This window comes from Saccopteryx leptura, chromosome 6 (genome assembly GCF_036850995.1).
Source record: "Saccopteryx leptura isolate mSacLep1 chromosome 6, mSacLep1_pri_phased_curated, whole genome shotgun sequence".
In the NCBI taxonomy this organism is placed as follows: Eukaryota; Metazoa; Chordata; class Mammalia; order Chiroptera; family Emballonuridae; genus Saccopteryx; species Saccopteryx leptura.
Window position 1 is genome coordinate 93719931 of NC_089508.1, and position 19956 is coordinate 93739886.

At 44.3% G+C, this 19956-nt stretch overlaps 1 protein-coding gene and 1 non-coding gene across 2 annotated transcripts; one reads left to right on the forward strand and one right to left on the reverse strand.

The window, feature by feature from the left end:
* Positions 1 to 300: 300 nt before the first annotated feature.
* On the reverse strand, positions 301 to 19897 carry NEDD8 (NEDD8 ubiquitin like modifier). The gene is made up of 4 exons (XM_066344014.1): positions 19629 to 19897; positions 1500 to 1547; positions 1291 to 1373; positions 301 to 550 (listed from the first exon to the last, which is right to left on the reverse strand). The coding sequence occupies exons 1-4, from the start codon at positions 19644 to 19646 to the stop codon at positions 454 to 456; spliced, it is 246 nt and encodes an 81-aa protein (XP_066200111.1). The 5' UTR covers positions 19647 to 19897; the 3' UTR covers positions 301 to 453.
* Positions 15696 to 15771, forward strand: TRNAV-AAC (transfer RNA valine (anticodon AAC)). Its single transcript has one exon. It is a non-coding gene; the product is annotated as a tRNA-Val (tRNA).
* Positions 19898 to 19956: the final 59 nt, after the last annotated feature.

A 19956-nucleotide genomic window follows, 5' to 3' on the forward strand; every position in this document is an offset into this window, starting at 1 on the left:
ACCAGTTTGGGAGGAGACTGATTTGTATTGTTTGCCAATTTCTGTAAATATTCTTATCATGGTCAATTTCAAGCTACCACCATGAAGTTATTTATTATGTGGTAGGAAAGAGATGCCAATAATTAGTTCTCATGAACTGGTAAGAGCTGGCCCCAGTACACCATTGCCACTGAGAGTTCTGGTAATATGCTAAGGGCACATTCCCTTCTATTGTCCTACTTCTTCAGCCTGATATAAATGGGTGTATATTGGGTCCATTTTGATTTCAGTCATATTTGTGCAACAGAAAAAAGACTCCAAGAAGCCATGAAATATTTTATTGACAACCAGTAGACACACAAGACTGGGCATCCAGGAGAGGGGGCAGTGACTCTGGTGTCCCAGAGAGTGATAGGATATATGATGCCTCATTACGAGGAGCAGTGTAAGGAAGTGAAATGAAGGGAGGGTCCATCACTGCCTAAGACCACCTCCTCCTCTTAGGGCCAACACAAGGTGAAGAACTGAACCACCTAGGATTTTGTAGTCAGCTGCTGTCTTTTCATCATTCCTGCAGGAAAAGGAGGCACAAAAAGGATTAGAAGTATCATCCAGAACCTGGGTTTCATGGGTCTATCTGGAGGTCTATGAACTCAGATAAGAAACAAAATTACATGTTTATTTTTACTAACCCCTAAATCTGTTATTTCTTTAAACTTTTAACAAAGGAAAAAACCCCTCAGTGGTATTAGCAATATGGGTTACCTATTAACAATAGAAATTAGATATTTTCATTTCATATTATAATTGCTTGCAGGTATCTTCAAAATATTTTAAAATTATAGTAGTATTAGACCTACTATTAGAGCTCAATATATTAATAAAAGCACATATATGATTATCACAAAATTACTTTTGGTTTTTTAACTTTATTTAGAAAATTAAATTTAATGGGGTGACACTAATCAGTAAGACATTTAGGTTTCAGGTAAACATTTCTATAGCATTTGAACTGTTGTGTTGTGTACCCATCACCTAAACTAAAATAATTTTCTGTCATGGTATATTTGATCCCCCCCCCCCCAATTTTTGGTATTTTGATAACTATATTTTAATATAATTAATTTCTTCTGTAATTCTACATATTTTATGTCTGAAAAAATCTTATCCTGAGGAGGAGTTTATAGACCTCACCAAATTGCCAAAGGGTCTAGGCTACCAATAAAAAGAAGCAGGTCTGCTCCATCCTCAATATTTGCTCCCTCATCTTCATGTAAGATGGCCACACGCTCATTCCCATTCCAAACTCACATCTGTTTACCACTGTAAATGAGCCGCTGCTGCTGTGGGGGGATTCCCTCTTTCTCTTCCACACGTTCCTTGATTCGCTCCACCTTTAGGGGCACAAGCAGTCAGAGGCTACCAGTGGTAGGTAGGGGTAAGAGCATGGAAGTGGGAGAACAAGTATGCAAACACATGTACGTGTAGGGAGATAGGCATAAAGAAGCATTGGGCACTACCTTGTCTGTGGGCTCAATGTCAATCTCAATCTCCTTTCCAGTCAGCGTCTGAAACAGACAAGGGTTTCATGAGTCCTACCGCCCAATATACAATTTGTCTTCTAGGTAAACGGTCTTGTCCTGGTCTATGGGGATCCACTATCTTCTGAGAGATGCACATTCTCAGCAAAGCTGCGTCCAAGAATCAGAAGGCTTTGCCTTACCGACAGTGGCACCGTGGATAGAATGTTGACCTGGGATGCTGAGATGCTAGGTTTGAAACCCTGAGGTCACTGGCTCAGCTTGAGCCCCCTCGTCAAGTCACGTTTGAGAAGCAATCACTGAACAACTAAAGTGACATAACTACGAGTTGATGCTTCTTTTTGTTTTATTTATTGACTTTTAGAGAGAGAAGACAGAGAAAGGGAGAGAGAAAAAGAGAAGGGGAGAAGTGGGAAGCATCAACTCATAGGAGTTGCTTCCTGTATATGACTTGACCAGGCAAGTCCAGAGTTTTGAACTGGTGACCTCAGTGTTCCAGGTCAGTGCTTTATCCACTGCGCCACCACAGATCAGGCGAGTTGATGCTTCTAATCCCTCTCCCTTCCTGTCGCCCTCCCTCTTTCCCTCTCAAAACAAAACAAAACAACACAAATCAGAAGGCTTTGACCACATTTATATTCATTAACATTTTTGGGCTGTGGATAAATTTGGGAGGGCAAGAATCTGTGAACCATTTGCCCTTAATCCCATAGGTCATTTCACATCCCCTACCCCAACCCACCAGATCCATGTTAATAGTGGTATTCTTTTGCTTGAAATAGCAGTAAGAAGTGTTCTAAAGAAAGCATTCCTTTGAGTCAGAAGGACCTTGTTTTATATATCAGTGATAAAAATTAACATTTAGAGAATTCAAAGAATTCTCAAGGACACCAGAGATCACCTCTGACCAGCTTTTTAAGTGATAGTATAATTCAACATTTTATTTTCCCATGTCTTCACCAGACTTCTATGTAAATCTTAAATTGAAGCTCTGGTCTTCTTGACTTCCATAAGCCAAGAGCTGCTAATATCCATACACAATATACTGATTGTACACTTTAAAAGGCTGTGTTCAAAAAAAAAAAAAAAGCCTGACCAGGCGGTGGCGCAGTGGATAGAGCATCAGACTGGGACCCAGGTTCGAGACCCCGAGGTGGCCAGCTTGAGTGCGGGCTCATCTGGTTTGAGGAAAAAAAAAAAAAGCTCACCAGCTTGGACCCAAGGTCGCTGGCTCAAGCAAGGGGTTACTTGGTCTGCTGAAGGCCCGCAGTTAAGGCACATATGAGAAAGCAATCAATGAACAACTAAGGTGTTGCAACGCGCAACGAAAAACTAATGATTGATGCTTCTCATCTCTCCGTTCCTGTCTGTCTGTCCGTCTATCCCTCTCTCTGTCTCTGTAAAAAAAAAAAAAAAAAAAGGCTGTGTTCCATTTGATCTAATCTCTCATCTAGCCTTGCTCTTTTTCTTTTAAGTGAGAGGAGGGGAGATAGTGAAACAGACTCCTGCATGCGCCCTGACCAGGATCCACCCAGCAACCCCATCTTGGACTGATGCTCGAATCAACCAAGCTATTTTTAGTGCCTGCGGCTGACACGCTCGGGCCGAGTGATTCTCAGCACCTGGGCCAATGCTCGACCCAATTGAGCCACTGGCTGCAGGAGGGGAAGAGGAAGAGAAGAGGAAGAGAAGCAGATGGTCACTTCTCATGTGCCCTGACTAGAATCGAACCCGAGACATCCATATACTGGGCCGACGCTCTATCCACTGAGCCAACTGACCAGGGCCTATCGTCGCTCTTAAAGCTCTTATCTACACCAGTCTACAGTAATTCAGACCACAACACACAATGCACGACCTAACTTAGGGGCATTTCTTTGCTTCTACTGTATTCCTTGCTGTCCCCACTCTTTCTCAAACCTTCAAGGACCCTTTAAAATAAGATCAATGTGCCTAACCTGTGGTGGTGCAGAGGACAGAGCATCAACCTGGAATGCTAAGGTCACTAGTTTGAAACCCGGGGCTTGCCCAGTCAAGGCACATATGAGAAGCAACTACTATGAGTTGATGCTTCCTGCTCCCCCTTTTCTCCCTCTCTCTTTCTCTCTAAAATCAATAAATAAAATCCTTTTAATTTTTTTTATTTATTGATTTTTAGATAGAGGGGAGAGGGGGAAGAGAGATAGAGAGAAAGAGAAAGAAGGGGTAGGAGCAGAAAGCATCAACTCGTAGCAGTTGCTTCCCATATGTGTCTTGACCAGGCAAGCCCAGGGTTTCAAACTGGTGACCTCAAGTGTGCAGGTCAACGCTTTATCCGCTGTGCCAGCACAGGTTAGACCAATAAAAAAATCATTTTTTAAAATTATTTTTATTTATTTATTCATTTTAGAGGAGGCGGGGGGGGGGAGCAAGAAAGAAGTGGGGAAGGAACAGGAAGCATCAATTTCTATATGTGCCCTGACCGGGTAAGCCCAGGGTTTTGAGCTGGCGACCTCAGCATTCCAGGTCGATGCTTCATCCACTGCGCCACCACAGGTCAGGCGGCAAAAAAAAAAAAAAAAAAATCTTTAAAAAATACTTGTTCCCAATGCACTTTAATACCCATTATAGCTAGTTGTTTAAGTGTCAAACTCTCTAACTTCCTATTAGATAATGACTGCTCTAATCTAAGCACAAAGGACAGTTTTTGACATATAAGCAATCAAAAAATATTTATGGGGTGGCTAAATATACCAATGATCATAGCCAACATTCAATGAACACTTTCCAAGAATCAGAAACTATGCTGAGTGTCTTATTTGCATCAATACATTTAATCTTTGCTAGTATTTCTGAGAAATGATTACTATCACCAATTTATAGATGAGAAAAATGGGGCTTGAACAGGTTAAAAAGCATGCCTATGGGCCCTGGACGGTTGGCTCAGTGGTAGAGCATCGGCCTGGCATGCAGGAGTCCTGGGTTCGATTCCCGGCCAGGGCACAAAGGAGAAGCGCCCATCTGCTTCTCCACCCCTCCCCCTCTCCTTCCTCTGTCTCTCTCTTCCCCTCCTGCAGCCGAGGCTCCATTGGAGCAAAGATGGCCCGGGCGCTGAGGATGGCTCTGTGGCCTCTGCCTCAGGCGCTAGAATGGCTCTGGATGCAACAGAGTGATGCCCCAGAGGGGCAGAGCACCGCCCCCTGGTGGACATGCTGGGTGGATCCCGGTCGGGCGCATGCGGGAGTCTGTCTGCCTGCCTCCCGTTTCCAGCTTGGGGGTGGGGGGAAGCATGCCTATGGAGTTAAAAGGAGAGTGTGGCCCTGGTTGGCTGGCTCAGTTAGTTAGAGCACCGTGCTAAAGTCCAGCGGTTGCCAGTTCGATCCCTGGTCAGGGCACATACAGGAACAGCTCAATGTTCCTGTCTCTCTCCCTCTTCCTTTCTTGCTAAAAATCAATAAATTAAAAAAAAAAAGACCACCAAAAACAAATAAGAAACAAAAAAGGAGAGTGTGAATCTAAACACAGACTCTCTGGCCTGAGCTCTTTTTTTATTTATTTTTTTAGATTTTATTTATTCATTTTAGAGAGGAGAGGGAGAGAAGTGGGGGAGGAGCAGGAAACATCAACTCCCATACGTACCTTGACTATGCAAGCCCAGGGTTTCCAACTGATGACCTCAGTGTTCCAGATCGACGCTTTATCCACTGCGCCACCAGAGGTCAGGCTGGCCTGAGCTCTTAACTCTGTACTCAGTACTGCCTAACCGAGTCTGGCTGATCTAGTATTGGGAACCCATGTATGCTCTTGTGGTAAGTTCACAAAATAACACGGTTTCTATGGTATTCACACGGGTGAACATAAAGAAAGTACTGAGGGTCTAATCTGTCAACTACAAAATGGTTCAGTTCTAAGTATGTAATATTTCCAAAAATGCAAGAGAATTCCTTTGGCTTTACCTGTTTGGAGAAATAAATTACAATGATGATTCTCACATTTCTACCCCGACACATGATGGTCTGTGTGAAAATTTTCAATAGTATATGATAAAATGAGAAAAATACTGACAGCAATGAGATTTTCATGAAACTAAATATATTCAGGTGTTAAAATGTCCTTTTGTGAAATGACAGTGACAATATTCAGTAATTTCTTTTAGGCTCTTTCCTGACAGAATAAAAAGTATGTAATTCTGTGTTGTCCAAAAATTATTTATTTTAATGATCATAATATTTTAAATGCAAAGATGCTTCACCTGACCTGTGGTGGCACAGTGGACAAAGTATTGACCTGGAATGCTGATTTGAAGATTTGAAGCCCAGGCTTGCCAGGTCAAGGCACATACAAGAAGCCTCTATGATTTGATGCTTCCTGCTCCTCTCCCCCCTCCCTGTTTTTCTCTCTCTTTCTCCTCTCTCTAAAATCCATAAATAAAATCTTAAAATAATAATAAAAATAATAAACAAATGCAAAGATTCTACAAACCGACAATTCCATTTCTAGGTAAGTAACTTGGAGGAAAAACTTGAGCATGTATCCAAAGAAAAACGTGCACCTTCTATAAAAGCAAAACACTGGAAATAGCAAAAAAAAAAACCCACTATTATACTGTGGTACATATACAGAATGATATATTCATATACAAATATTGATCAACTTACAACCTATGCAACTACGACCATTCGACTTTACGACCACAATCGCTAGCCAGGACTGCTCCTCGTCTGGCAGCCCAAACGTTGCCCAGCTGGGCGTACGACAGTGTAGACCAGCTTCCGGCAGCACTACCATCTCCATGTAGTTGAAATGATAACATTTCAACTGTTATCTCAGACTCGGTACAGCAATTTGTGTTTTGTGTCTTGGATATTTTTCATCAAACCCCTCCCAAGATGTCTACCAAGAGGAAATTGTCTTTGCAAATATTAAACCAGTTGTACTGGTAATGCAGTGTTTTACTTAAACCTGACAAATGTAAAAATAAGAAACAAAATAGTGTAGAGATGATACAAATGGCATAAAATAAAGAAAATTATAATATATAACAATAATGAAAAAAAATTATGATAAAATATAACTTAAAGATTTTTATAACATCATTTCACAGTACTGTACATACAGCCTACTCAACTTACGACCAAATCGTGTTACGACTGGTCTGTCGGAACTAATCGTGGTCGTAAGTCAAGCACTAGCTGTATGCAACAATTTATACACTATCATGGAAAGACCTAAAGAATGTATAATTGCCCTGGCCTGATACCTCAGTTGGTTAGAGCATCATCTGATATGCCAAGGTTGAGGGCAAGGCACATACAAGAATCAACCAATTAATGTAAATAAGTTGAACAACAAATCAATGTTTCTCTCTCTCTCTCTCTCTCAAAAAAAGTATAATTACATATTATTTTCTATATGTATACACACACACACAATGAACAGAAGAAAGGATTGAAAGTATACATGTCTCTTACAACAGTTATTATCTTTGAGAAAGGGAGTAGGACTGAAAGAAGAACTGTCCTTTATCTGTACTATTTTTTTTTAATTCATTTTGGAGAGGAGAGAAAGAAGGGGGGGCAAAAGCAGGAAGCATCAACTCCCATATGTGCCTTGACCAGGCAAGCCTGGGGTTTCGAGCTGGCAACCTCCAAGTTCCAGGTCAATGCTTTATCCACTGCACCACCACAGGCCAGCCTGTACTATTTAAATTTCTAATAAAGATCTATCTATCTATCTATCTATCTATCTATCTATCTATCTATCTATAGATCTATCTATAGATCTATCTATCTATATAGAAATACATATATATATATATATATATATATTGTGTGTGTGTGTGTGTGTGTGTGTGTGTGTGTGTGTGTGAGACAGAAACAGAGAGTCAGAGAGAGGAACAGATAGGGAAAGGCAAGCAGGAAGGGAGAGAGATAAAAAGCATCAATTCTTCGTTGCAGCTCCTTTAGTTCTTCATTGACTGCTTTCTCATATGTGCCTTGATTGGGGGCTACAGCACAGCACACTTGCTCAAGCCAGAGACCTTGGGCTTCAAGCCAGTGACCTGTGGGCTCAGGCCAGAGTCCATGGGGTCACATCTATGATCCCACGCTCAAGCCAGTGACCTCGGGGTTTTGAACCTGGGTCCTCCTTGTCCCAGTCTGATGCTCTATCCACTGCAACACTGCCTGGTCAGGTTAAAGATATATTTCAGTTTTTTGTTTGTGTGTTTTCTGTATTTTTCTAAAGTTAAAACCGGAGAGGCAGAAAGACAGACTCTCGCATGTGCTCAATTGGGATCCACCCGGCATGCCCACCAAGGGGTGATGCTCTGCCCCCATCTGGGGCGCTGCTCCATTGCAGCCTGAGCCATTCTAGCACCTGAGGCAGAGGCCATGGAGCCATCCTCAGCGCTGGGGCCAACTTTGCTCCAATGGAGCCTTGGCTGCAGGAGGGGAAGAGAGAGATAGAGAGGAAGGAGAGGAAGAAGGGTGGAGAAGCAAATGGGAGCCTCTCCTGTGTGCTCTGGCTGGGGATCAAACCCAGGACTTCCACATGCCGGGCTGATGCTCTACCACTGAGCCAACCAGCCAGGGCCAAAGATATATTTCTTTATCACATGAATAAACAGATATGCATTCTGATTGAATAAATTTTTTTTTTTTAAGAGAGACAGATAGGGCCCTGGCTAGTTGGCTCAGCGGTAGAGCGTCCGCCTGGCGTGCGGGGGACCCGGGTTCGATTCCCGGCCAGGGCACATAGGAGAAGCGCCCATTTGCTTCTCCACCTCCCATCCCCCACCTTCCCTCCTTCCTCTCTGTCTCTCTCTTCCCCTCCTGCAGCCAAGGCTCCATTGGAGCAAAGATGGCCCGGGCGCTGGGGATGGCTCCTTTGCCTCTGCCCCAGGCGCTGGAGTGGCTCTGGTCGCGGCAGAGCGACGCCCCGGAGGGGCAGAGCATCGCCCCCTGGTGGGCAGAGCGACGCCCCTGGTGGGCGGGCCGGGTGGATCCTGGTCGGGCGCATGCGGGAGTCTGTCTGACTGTCTCTCCCCGTTTCCAGCTTCAGAAAAAAAAAAAAAAAAGAGAGACAGATAGGAAGGGAGAGAGAAGAGAATCATCAACTTGTAGTTGTGACACCTTAGTTGTTCATTGATTGCTTTCTCATATGTGCCTTGACCGGGGTGGGGGGGGGCAGCTGAGCCAGTCAGTGACCCCTTGCTCAAGCCAGCAACCTTAGGCTTTAAGCCAGAGACCTTTGGGCTCAAGCCAGTGACCATGGAGTCACGTCTATGATCCCACTCTCAAGCCAGCGACCCTGTGCTCAAGTTGGATAAGCCTGCACTCAAGCCAGCAACCTTGGGGTTCGAACCTGGGTCCTCTGTATCCCAGTTCAATGCTCTATACACTGCACCACCAGCCAGTCAAGCAAGGGCCACGGGTTTAATCCCTGGTCAGGGCATGAAGGAGAAGCAATCAATGAGTGCACCACTATATAAAACAATTATGTGGAACAAATTGATGCTGTTCTCTTGCATTCTCTCTCTCCCCCTCCCTCCCCTTTTCCTTGCTCCACTCTCTTTCAAGTCAATGGAAAAACTGAACAAAAATAATCCTTGATAAGAGTATAATAAAACAATTCTGTAAAACAGCACTAACCAATAGAAACAGAAAAATAATGCAAGCCACATATACAATTTTAAATATACTATTAGCCACATTTTAAAAGGTGAAGCTAATCTTAATATTCTTAAGTAAAATATATTCACAATATTATCACATCAAAATGTACCCTATACAGGCCTGACCTGTGGTGGCGCAGTAGATAAAGCACTGACTTGGAATGCCAAGGTCACTGGTTTGAAACCCTGGGCTTGCCTGGTCAAGGCACATATGGGAGTTGATGCTTCCTGCTCCTCCCCCCCCCCCTTCTCTCTCTCTCCTCTCTAAAGTGAAAAATCTTTAAAAAAGAAGTTTAAGGCCCTGGACAGTTAGCTCAGAGGTAAAGTGTAGGCCCAGCACGTGGAAGTCCCGGGTTTGATTCCCAGTAAAGGCACACAGGAGAAGAGATATCTGCTTCTCCTCCCCACCCCCCTATCTCTTTCCCTCTCTTCCCCTCTGGCAGCCATGGCTTGTATGGTTCCAGCAAAGTTGGCTGGGGTGCTGAGGATGGCTCCATGGCCTCTGCCTCAGGAGCTAAGAAGAGCTCAGATGCTGAGCAACAGAGCAATGCCCCAGATGGGCAGAGCATCACCCCATAGTGGGCTTGCTGGGTGAATCTCGGCATGCGGGAGTCTATCTCTGCCTCCCGGTCTCTCACTTAAAAAAAAGGTTCAAAAAGAATGTAACCCCCATATAAAAGTTATTAACATACTTTATTGTTTTTTAAAACCAATTCTGCCTGACCAGGCAGTGGCGCAGTGGGTAGAGCGTTGGACTGGGACATGGAGGACCCAGGTTGAAAACCCCGCAGTCACTGGCTTGAGCATGGGCTCATTTCGTTTGAGCACAGGATCACTAGCTTTTGAGCCCAAGGTCACTGGATTGAGCAAGGGGTCACTCATTTTGCTGTAGACCCCTGGTCAAGGCCCATATGAGAAAGCAATCAACAGTTAAGGGGCCACAACGGAGGAACTGATGCTTCTCATCTCCCTCCCTTCCTGTCTGTCTGTCCCTATCTGTCCTCTGTCTCTGTTGCAACAAAAAAAATTTCTTCAAAATACTATGTATATTTCATACTTAGAGCATAACTCAATTTAAGTGGTAAATATTCATCTAAAATACTTGTTCTGTATTTAAATTGCCTAATTTACAATTGAAAAAGTAGATTTATATACCCAACTTGTTCCAAATATACTTAAAAGTTTTCCAGTGACCGAGTAAGGTTTCAATTTTTATATTTAAACTAAAATTAAATACAAATTTCAATTCCTCCATCTCACTAGCTACATTTCAAGTGTTCAGGAGCCCATGCGACTGGACACTGCTCAAACATTCCAGCTAATATATGAAACAACAATAAAATAATATCCCCATTTTGTAACTTCCAATGAAATAATAGAGCTAACATCAAAGAAAACAAAATAACCTAACAGAAATACATACCACACCACTACCTATGAATTATTTTTACACATGAACACACAGAAAAGACTAATCCAGCCTCTATACCCTATCACTAATTCACAAGAAAAAAAAGATCTAAGAGAAATGTATATTAAGACAAAAGGGAAATGTAATCAGCAAAATCCAAACCACTGGAAACTCTATGAGAAAAACAACATAAATTAGAGAAGAAAAAATAGGGAAGCCCTTGCTAGGTAGCTCAGTTGGTTAGTGTTGTTCTACTATGCCAACGTTGCGGGTTCCATCCCAGTGAGGGCACACAGAGGAGTCAATGAATGCATACATTAGTGGAACAAGAAATCAATGTCTCTTTCCTCACCCCCATCTCTCTCTCAAATCAATAAATAAAAAAATGGTTTTTTAAATAGGAAAAAGGGTTTATTATAGATTTCAAGAGGCTTAAAATACATTATCAACCAACTGCAATTTATGATCTTATTTGGATCCAGATTTAAACTAACTGTAAAAAAATAGATGAGAGCCTGACCTGTGGTAGCACAGTGGATCAAACGTCAACCTGGAATGCTGAGGTTGCCGGTTCAAAACCCTGGGCTTGCCCGGTCAAGGCACATATGGGAGTTGATGCTTCCTGCTCCTCCCCCCCTTCTCTCTCTCTCTGTCTCTCTTCTCTAAAATGAATAAATAAAAATAATTTTTAAAAAAAAAATAAATAAATAAATAAATAGATGAGACATAGATCCTAAATTTGATGATTACAAGATCACTGTTAATATTTTAGATGTGATAATTATGGTTACATTAGATAAAGGGAGTTCTTTTTTACAGCTAAATACTGAAACAGGTATGAATAACAAATGCTGTGACGTTTCATAAAACATCAGCTAAGGCAGTTGGTGAGTATATAAATAGGACTGACCATGAAATTGTAGTTATTTTGTTTTGTTGTTTTTTTTTGTCACAGAGACAGAGAGAGGGACAGATAGGAACAGACAGGAAAGAAGAGAGATGAGAAGCATCAATTCTTCGTTGCGGTACCTTAGTTATTCATTGATTGCTTTCTCATTGGCCTTGACCAGGCGGGTACAGCTGACCGAGTGACCCCTTGCTCAAGCCAGCGACCTTGGGCTCAACCTGGTGAGCCTTGCTCAAGCCAGATGAGCTCGCACTCAAGCTGGCGACCTCAAGGTTTTGAACCTGGGTCTTCTGCATCCCAGTCTGACACTCTAACCACTGTGCCACTGCCTAGTCAGGCTGAAATGATAGTTTTTTGGGTTTTTTTTATAGGGACAGAGACAGAGTCAGAGAGAGTGATAGATAGGGACAGACAGACAGGAACGGAGAGAAGAGAAGCATCAATCATCAGTTTTTCGTTGCCGTTGCGACACCTTAGTTGTTCATTGATTGCTTTCTCATATATGCCTTGACCATGGGCCTTCAGCAGACCGGGTAACCCTTTACTTGAGCCAGCGACCTTGAGTCCAAGCTGGTGAGCTTTTTGTTCAAGCCAGATGAGCCTGCGCTCAAGCTGGCGACCTCGGGATCTCGAATCTGGGTCTTCCACATCCCAGTCCGACGCTCTATCTACTGTGCCACCGCCTGGTCAGGCTGAAATGATAGTTTTTGAAGCTGGGTAAAGCATGCATTATATCTTTCTCTGTGATATTGTTATGTGTTTGGAATTGTCTATAATTAAAAAGCAAGTGTGCCTGCCTGACCAGGTGGTGGCGTAATGCATAGAGCGTCTGACTGGGACTAAGAGGACCCAGGTTCGAAACACCGAGGTCGCTGGCTTGAGCTTGGGATCATAGACATGACCTCATGGTTGCTGGCTTGAAGCCCAAGGTTGTTGGCTTGAGCAAGGGGTCACTCACTCTGCTGTAGCCCCCCATCAAGGCACATGAGAAAGCATTCAATGAACAACTAAGGTGCTGTAACGACGAACTGATACTTCCAATCTCTCTCCCTTCCTGTCTGTCTATCCTTCCTATCTGTCTCTCTCTCTCTGTCTATGTCACACACACAAAAAAAAGTAACTGTGTCTGACCTGTGGTAGTGCAGTGAATAAAGCACTGACCTAGAGCACTGAGGTTGCTGGTTTGAAACTCTAGGCTTGCTGCTCAAGGGACCTTCAATAAGCAAGCAATGAACAGCTAGAGTGAAGCAACTACTTCTTGTCTACACTCCATCCTCTCTGTTAAATCAATGAAAAATTCTTTAAAAATATGCCACTGAACAATTTTAAAAGATTTTTTTTTAACAGAGACAGGGAGAGTCAGAGAGAGGGACAGATGGGGACAGACAGGAAGGGAGAGAGATGAGAAGCATCACTTCTTCATTGCGGTACCTGAGTTGTTCACTGATTGCTTTCTCATATGTGCCTTGACCGGAGGGTTACAGCAGAGCAAGTGACCCCTTGTTCAAGTCAGTGACCTTGGGCTCAAGTTAGCAACCTTGGGCTTCAAGCCAGCGACCATGAGGTCATGTCTATGACCCCACGCTCAAGCCAACGACACCACGCTCAAGCTGGTGAGCCCGTGCTTAACCTGGCGACCTTGGGGTTTTGAACCTGGGTCCTCCGCGTTCCAGGCTGATGCTCCATCCACTGTGCCACCACCTGGTCAAGCTAAAAGATTTTTTAAAAATGTTTACTGTATTGATTTTAGAGAGAAAGAGACAGTAACAATAATATGTGCCCTGACCAGGAATCAAACCAACAACTTCTGTGCTTCATATCAGCGCTCTAAACAAACCAAGCTACCTGGCCAGGGCAAAAGATATTCTTGATATATCATGTCATATTGGGTTTTCCCCCTTAGATCTGCTCATTGTGTCCCAGGAATACATTCAATGCTATTTAACAAGTCTATGGTGAACCTAACGCCAACATGCTGCTTCAGGCACTGGAGGGGATATGTAAGACATTAAGCAATCCAGCCTTTGCCAACAATCTTTTTCAAGTAAAGATTTACAACCAAGAAACAAGGTGCCATACAATTAATAAAATAAACCTATATATATATATACAAGGAAGTGTCAAATTAAATATTATTGTCCAAATACAAGGTACAATGACAAAGTGTTTAGGTGACCCCAATGAAGTAACATTTCACACTCTCTATCATACCTAAAATAAAAATGACTGGCATGACTAGAAGTTAGCAAGGGTGTAAAGCAGCTGGAATAGTCATTCATTGTGGTTGGGAATGTAAAATAGTACAACCCTGGCCCTGGCCGGTTGGCTCAGCGGTAGAGCGTCGGCCTAGCGTGCGGAGGACCCGGGTTCGATTCCCGGCCAGGGCACACAGGAGAAGCGCCCATTTGCTTCTCCACCCCTCCGCTGCGCCTTCCTCTCTGTCTCTTTCTTCCCCTCCCGCAGCCAAGGCTCCATTGGAGCAAAGATGGCCCGGGTGCTGGGGATGGCTCTGTGGCCTCTGCCTCAGGCGCTAGAGTGGCTCTGGTCGCAACATGGCTACGCCCAGGATGGGCAGAGCATCGCCCCCTGGTGGGCAGAGCATCACCCCATGGTGGGTGTGCCAGGTGGATCCTGGTCGGGCGCATGCAGGAGTCTGTCTGACTGTCTCTCCCTGTTTCCAGCTTCAGAAAAATGCAAAAAAATAAAAAATAAAATAGTACAACCCTCAGAGGTTCGGTAGTTTCTTTTATGGTCACGTATCTCTAGCACATGACCTACTAATTCTATTCCTAGGTTACTATTTTTAAGATTTTATTTATTGATTTTAGAGAGAGGAGGAAAACAAAAATGATGGGTGGGGGAGGAGCGTTAAGCATCAAGTCATAGTTTCTTTTTATATGTGCCCTGACAGGACAGGCGAGGGGTTTGGAACCAGTGACCTCAGCAATCTAGGTAAATGCTTTATCCACTGCGCCACCACAGCTCACACCATTCCCAGTTTTTATCCAAAGGAAAAACGTATGTCCTAAAAAAGGTTTGCTTTTTTTTTGTATTTTTTCTGAAGCTGGAAACGGGGAGAGACAGTCAGACAGACTCCCGCATGCGCCCGACCGGGATCCACCCGGCACGCCCACCAAGGGCGATGCTCTGCCCACCAGGGGGCGATGCTCTGCCCCTCCGGGGCGTCGCTCTGCCGCGACCAGAGCCACTCCAGCGCCTGGGGCAGAGGCCAAGGAGCCATCCCCAGCGCCCGGGCCATCTCTGCTCCAATGGAGCCCTGGCTGCGGGAGGGGAAGAGAGAGACAGAGAGGAAGGAGGGGGTGGAGGTGGAGAAGCAAATGGGCGCTTCTCCTATGTGCCCTGGCCGGGAATCAAACCCGGGTCCCCCGCACACCAGGCCAACGCTGTACCGCTGAGCCAACCGGCCAGGGCCCCCAAAAAAGGTTTGTATAACAATGTTCATAGGAGCCTTATTCATAATAGCCAGAAACTGGAAACAACCAAAATGTCCATTAGCAGGAGAATGGGTAAACAAACTGTGACACAGCTATCCAACGCACTACTCAGTTAGAGGAAGGAAGCACAGATACACTCAACAGACATAATGCTGACTGAAGTACGTGAGACACAAAAATTATATATTGTGCCTGACCAGGCGGTGGTGCAGTGGATAGAGTGTTAAACTGGGATGCTGAGGACCCAGGTTTGAGACCCTGAGGTCGCCAGCTTGAGTGCGGGCTCATCTGGTTTGAGCAAAAGCTCACCAGCTTGGACCCAAGGTCGCTGGCTCGAGCAAGGGGTTACTTGGTCTGCTGAAGGCCCACGGTCAAGGCACATATGAGAAAGCAATCAATGAACAACTAAGGCGTCACAATGCACAACGAAAAACTAATGATTGATGCTTCTCATCTCTCTGTTCCTGTCTGTATGTCCCTGTCTATCCCTCTCTCTGACTCTGTCTCTGTAAAAAAAAAAATAAATAAATAAATATATATATATATATATATATAGTATAATTACATTTATATGAAGTTCCAAAAAAGTAAAACTAACATGGAAATTTTCAGAGGGTAGGAGTTGAAATATTGAGATTTTATGATTACATGAGTAGGTACTGTGGTTAAAAACTCACTGGACTGAACCCTTAATAACCTCATGTTTTATTCTATGTTTAAAAACAAAAAACAAAAACACAACACTTTAGCCCTGGCCGGTTGGCTCAGCGGTAGAGCGTAGGCCTAACGTGCGGAGGACCCGGGTTCGATTCCCGGCCAGGGCACACAGGAGAAGCGTTCATTTGCTTCTCCACCCCTCCGCCGCGCTTTCCTGTCTCTCTCTTCCCCTCCCGCAGCCAAGACTCCATTGGAGCAAAGATGGCCCGGGCGCTGGGGATGGCTCTGTGGCCTCTGCCTCAGGCGCTAGAGTGGCTCTGGTCGCAATATGGCGACGCCCCAGAGGGGCAGAGCATCGCCCCCTGGTGGGCAGAGCCTCGCCCCTGGTGGGCGTGCCGGGTGGATCCCGGTCCGGCGCATGCGGGAGTCTGTCTGACTGTCTCTCCCCATTTCCAGCTTCAGAAAAATGAAAAAAAAAACAAAAAAACCTTTAATGAGAAAAATGGGCAATGAGAAAACTTTAATGAGAAAAATGTCTTTATATAGTAAAGACATTGCCCAAAGTAATCTGCTAAGAGGGTACCAATGCAGGCTCTGGGGTTAGGGAGTGATATGATAAAAAAGTTTAAAGATCTGTACACTGTAATTTTGTATATCATGCCTTGGTTTAGACTCTAAACTTTACAGGGGACTTAGCCATACAAACATCTGGTTGGACATATCACACAGAAAAAAGACATAAGTTAATGAGACCCCAGACCAGAATAAGGGTAAAGAAATAAGAAAATCAAGCAAAAGGAAGTATCAAAGTAAAAATTAGGTTCTATAGGAGGAAAATTACTCTAAAAAACTATATAGATTCCAGATATCTGGTTGATTTGTTGGATCAATATATGAGTACTGGGAGACAGCTTAAGACAGAAGATGATGTATTTAATTTTAGAGAGATGAAGTACCAAAAGATTTAAATCAAGGATCTGGGTCCTGGCCAGTTGGCTCAGAGGATAGAGCCTTGGCCCAGCATGTGGACATTCTGGGTTCAATGCCCAGTCAGGGCCCGTATGAGAAGTGATCATCTGCTTCTCTTCCTTCTTTTCCCCCTTCTCTTTCTTTTCCCCTCTTGCAGCCAGTAGTTCGACTGGCTTCAGCATTGGCCCCAGTGCTGAGGATAGCTCAGTTGATTTAAGCATCGACCCCAGATTGGCGGGGGGCGGGGGGGTTGCTGAGTGGATCCTGGTCAGGACTCATACCGGAATGTGTTACTCCCCTCCTCTCACTTAAAAAAAAAAGAGATCGCCTAAAGAGATATAAGGAAAGTGTTTCAGGAAAGAAGACTGACAATTTTAGAGAGGTACTAAATAAAAATGAATGCAAAGACAAAATCTAGAACCTTGCAACTCAAGCAGCATCAGCATCTCATGTGAGCATATCAGAAATACAGAATCTTGGGGATGGGTTCCATCCCAGACCCACTGAATTAGAATCAGTATTTTTACAAGATCCCTAGGTGATTCTTTAACACTTTTAAGTTGAGAAATCCATCTATAATACATTCTTTTTTAAAATTGCAGGTCTCAACCATCAGTGGGTTATGAAATCAACTTTGAATTGAAAATGTCAAAGCATATTACATATAAGTCTGGGGCATGAGGTAAAATTTTTAATGAAGATAGAGATTTTTAAAAGGTTTACAAAACATTGAACACCAAGTATAGGAATAACCTGTTCTTTGGAGTAAGACAGCAGTAAGCAGCCACAAGAAACCTAATGCAGTAAAAAGATAAAAACATTGCATCTATACCCTGGTCGGCTAGCTTAGTGGTTAGAACATTGCTGTGATACACCAGGTTGTGGGTTTGATCCCCGGTCAGGGCACATACAAGAAGCAACCAAAGATTGTATAATAAATGGAGTAATAAATCAATGTTTTTTTCTCTCTCTCTCTCAAAAATCAATAAAAAATTTTTTTAAGCATTGCAATTGCTAGTGTTCCTCACACTTTTCTGAAAGTGACCCACAGTAAGAAATACATATGAACTTGTAACACATACATGTGTGTAATACAGGTAAAATGGAAAAAAATTCACAATACTCTTACCCAGAAGTATAGTATGATATTTCTATTCTACTTTAAAATTTTTTTATCAATTGATTTTAGAGATAAGAGAGACAGAAATACGATTTGTTTCTGTATGTGCCCTGACCCGGGATTGAACCTGCAACCTCTGCATATTGGGTCATTGCTCTAACCAACCAAACTATCCGGCCAGCTGCTGCTGCTGCTGCTTCTTTTTTTAGTCAGAGAAAGACAGGAAGGGAGAGAGATGAGAAGCCATCAATTCTTTGTTGTGGCACCTTAGTTGTTCATTGATTCCTTTCTTATAGGTGCCTTAATGGTGGTGGGGGGTTAATGGGGGGGCACTCCTGCCAAGTCAGTAACTCCTTGCTCAAGCTAGCGACCTCTGGGCTCAAGCCAGCACTGGGGTCATGCCTATGATCCCGCACTCAAGCCAGTGACCCCCATGCTCAAGCCGGATAAGCCTGCATGTGGGACCTGGGCATTTCAAACCTGGGTCCTCAGCATCCTAGGCTGACACTCTATCCACTGTACCACCGCCTGGTCAGGCTATTTTCTTCTTTTTTAAAAATGTTACTTTGTGACCCATTGAACCATTAAATTTATTTCACAATTAGCCTGACCAGGCGGTGGCGCAGTGGATAGAGCATCGAACTGGGACGCAGAGGACCCAGGTTCGAGACCCCGAGGTTGCCAGCTTGAGCGCGGGCTCATTTGGTTTGAGCAAAAAGCCCACCAGCTTGAATCCAAGGTCGCTGGCTCCAGCAAGGGGTTACTCGGTCTGCTGAAGGCCCGCGGCAAGGCACATATGAGAAAGCAATCAATGAACAACTAAGGTGTTGCAACGCGCAATGAAAAACTAATGATTGATGCTTCTCATCTCTCTCCATTCCTGTCTGTCCCTGTCTATCCCTCTCTCTGACTCATTCTCTGTAAAAAATAAATAAATAAATAAATTTATTTCACAATTAGTGATTCTTTTATAGATCATTACTCAAAGTTTGAAAAACAATGATATTTGGCCATGCTGTTTGGCCTCAATCCTCAGCTAAGAAATGGTTTAGAAGAACTGAAGAGGTTAAGAATAGCTATTATGTATGGTAAATACCGTACACTAAAGAGCTGATGAAATGACGATGGATTTATTTAGCAGTAAAGAAGCCAAACTGATGTTACACTGCATCAATTGTTAGTTTTTGTCTTTCTGTCTGCAGGTACAAAAGTGGAAATGGCAGACAGGGCTAATGAGAGTGGGAAATGAAGAACCACGAAGTTGAGAAATGAAAGAAACACTGCTAGTACTAAGAACTAAGTCTTTGGTAGCTAACCTGTTTCAGTCAAGGAACTTAGGCTGGTCCAGGTCAGGATGCCTGGCTCAGAAAGGCAGGTGCTAATTGAACACACTCCTAGTTTGGATTCCTGAAGGCTGGCTTAGATATTACACCTTGGCGACAACCAGCAAAGGTCTACAGCCTCTGGAGCCCCACCCTCCACCCCCAACCCCCAGACTAACTTTTTTGTGCTGTGCTGGGAAGCAGCTTAAGTTAGGGCCTGGTGGAAACAGGTTACCTGGACAGGAAGAATGGAGACCAGAGCGTATGCCAAGAATCTAAGAGGGAGTGGAACCAAATTGCTGCCAAGCCTTCTCCCTGACCGCGGGTTCGAATACAGCGAGAACCCATACGAAGCAGGTCTCCTTTTGGACCATGGCACTGTTCTGGCGAGAAAGCAGGAACAGCAAAAACCCCGCGGTCGTCTGCCTGCGTCAGCCCCCAGCAATCAAAGACCTCTGAAGTCCCCCTACTTCCCATCACCCATCGCGCGGAGCCCTGAGGCTGTGAGTACCCTCCAGGCTCGGGAAAGGTGTGGTTTCCCTTCCCGCTTCTCCCGTAAGGCAGAGGCCAGCCTAGTACAGCTGTGTCCTGGCAAAGCTGGAGGTGTTCCCACCTTCACTTTAATTAGCATCTTCTTCCAAGGTTGGGGTTGCAAGCAGATGAATCGCTGCTTCCACTGCTGCCGTAGACGATGCCGCTCCCCTGCACTCCGCTTGTGGGAATCACTTCTGCTTCCGGGTCACTGTCTGCCCCACCCTCCCCTTCTTTCCCCGGGATTCCCCGAAAGGCTCAGAAATGCTCCCGCGTCTCGTCTCCGTGGCGTCGTAAAGAAAAAGAGGGTGGCCAGCTTGTTACAGCGGACACGACGCGTCCGCGATTCTGAAAGTCCTTAGCTTGTCGGGTCTAGTGGAAAGAGGAGGCGGAACGAACTGCTTTTCCCA

Coding starts and splice junctions, on each gene's coding strand:
- NEDD8 (XM_066344014.1), bottom strand. Junction 1,374..1,499: donor ACATTGAGCCCACAGACAAG/GTAGTGCCCAAT, acceptor GTGCCCCTAAAG/GTGGAGCGAATCAAGGAACG. Junction 551..1,290: donor ATTTACAGTGGTAAACAGAT/GTGAGTTTGGAA, acceptor CTTTTCCTGCAG/GAATGATGAAAAGACAGCAG.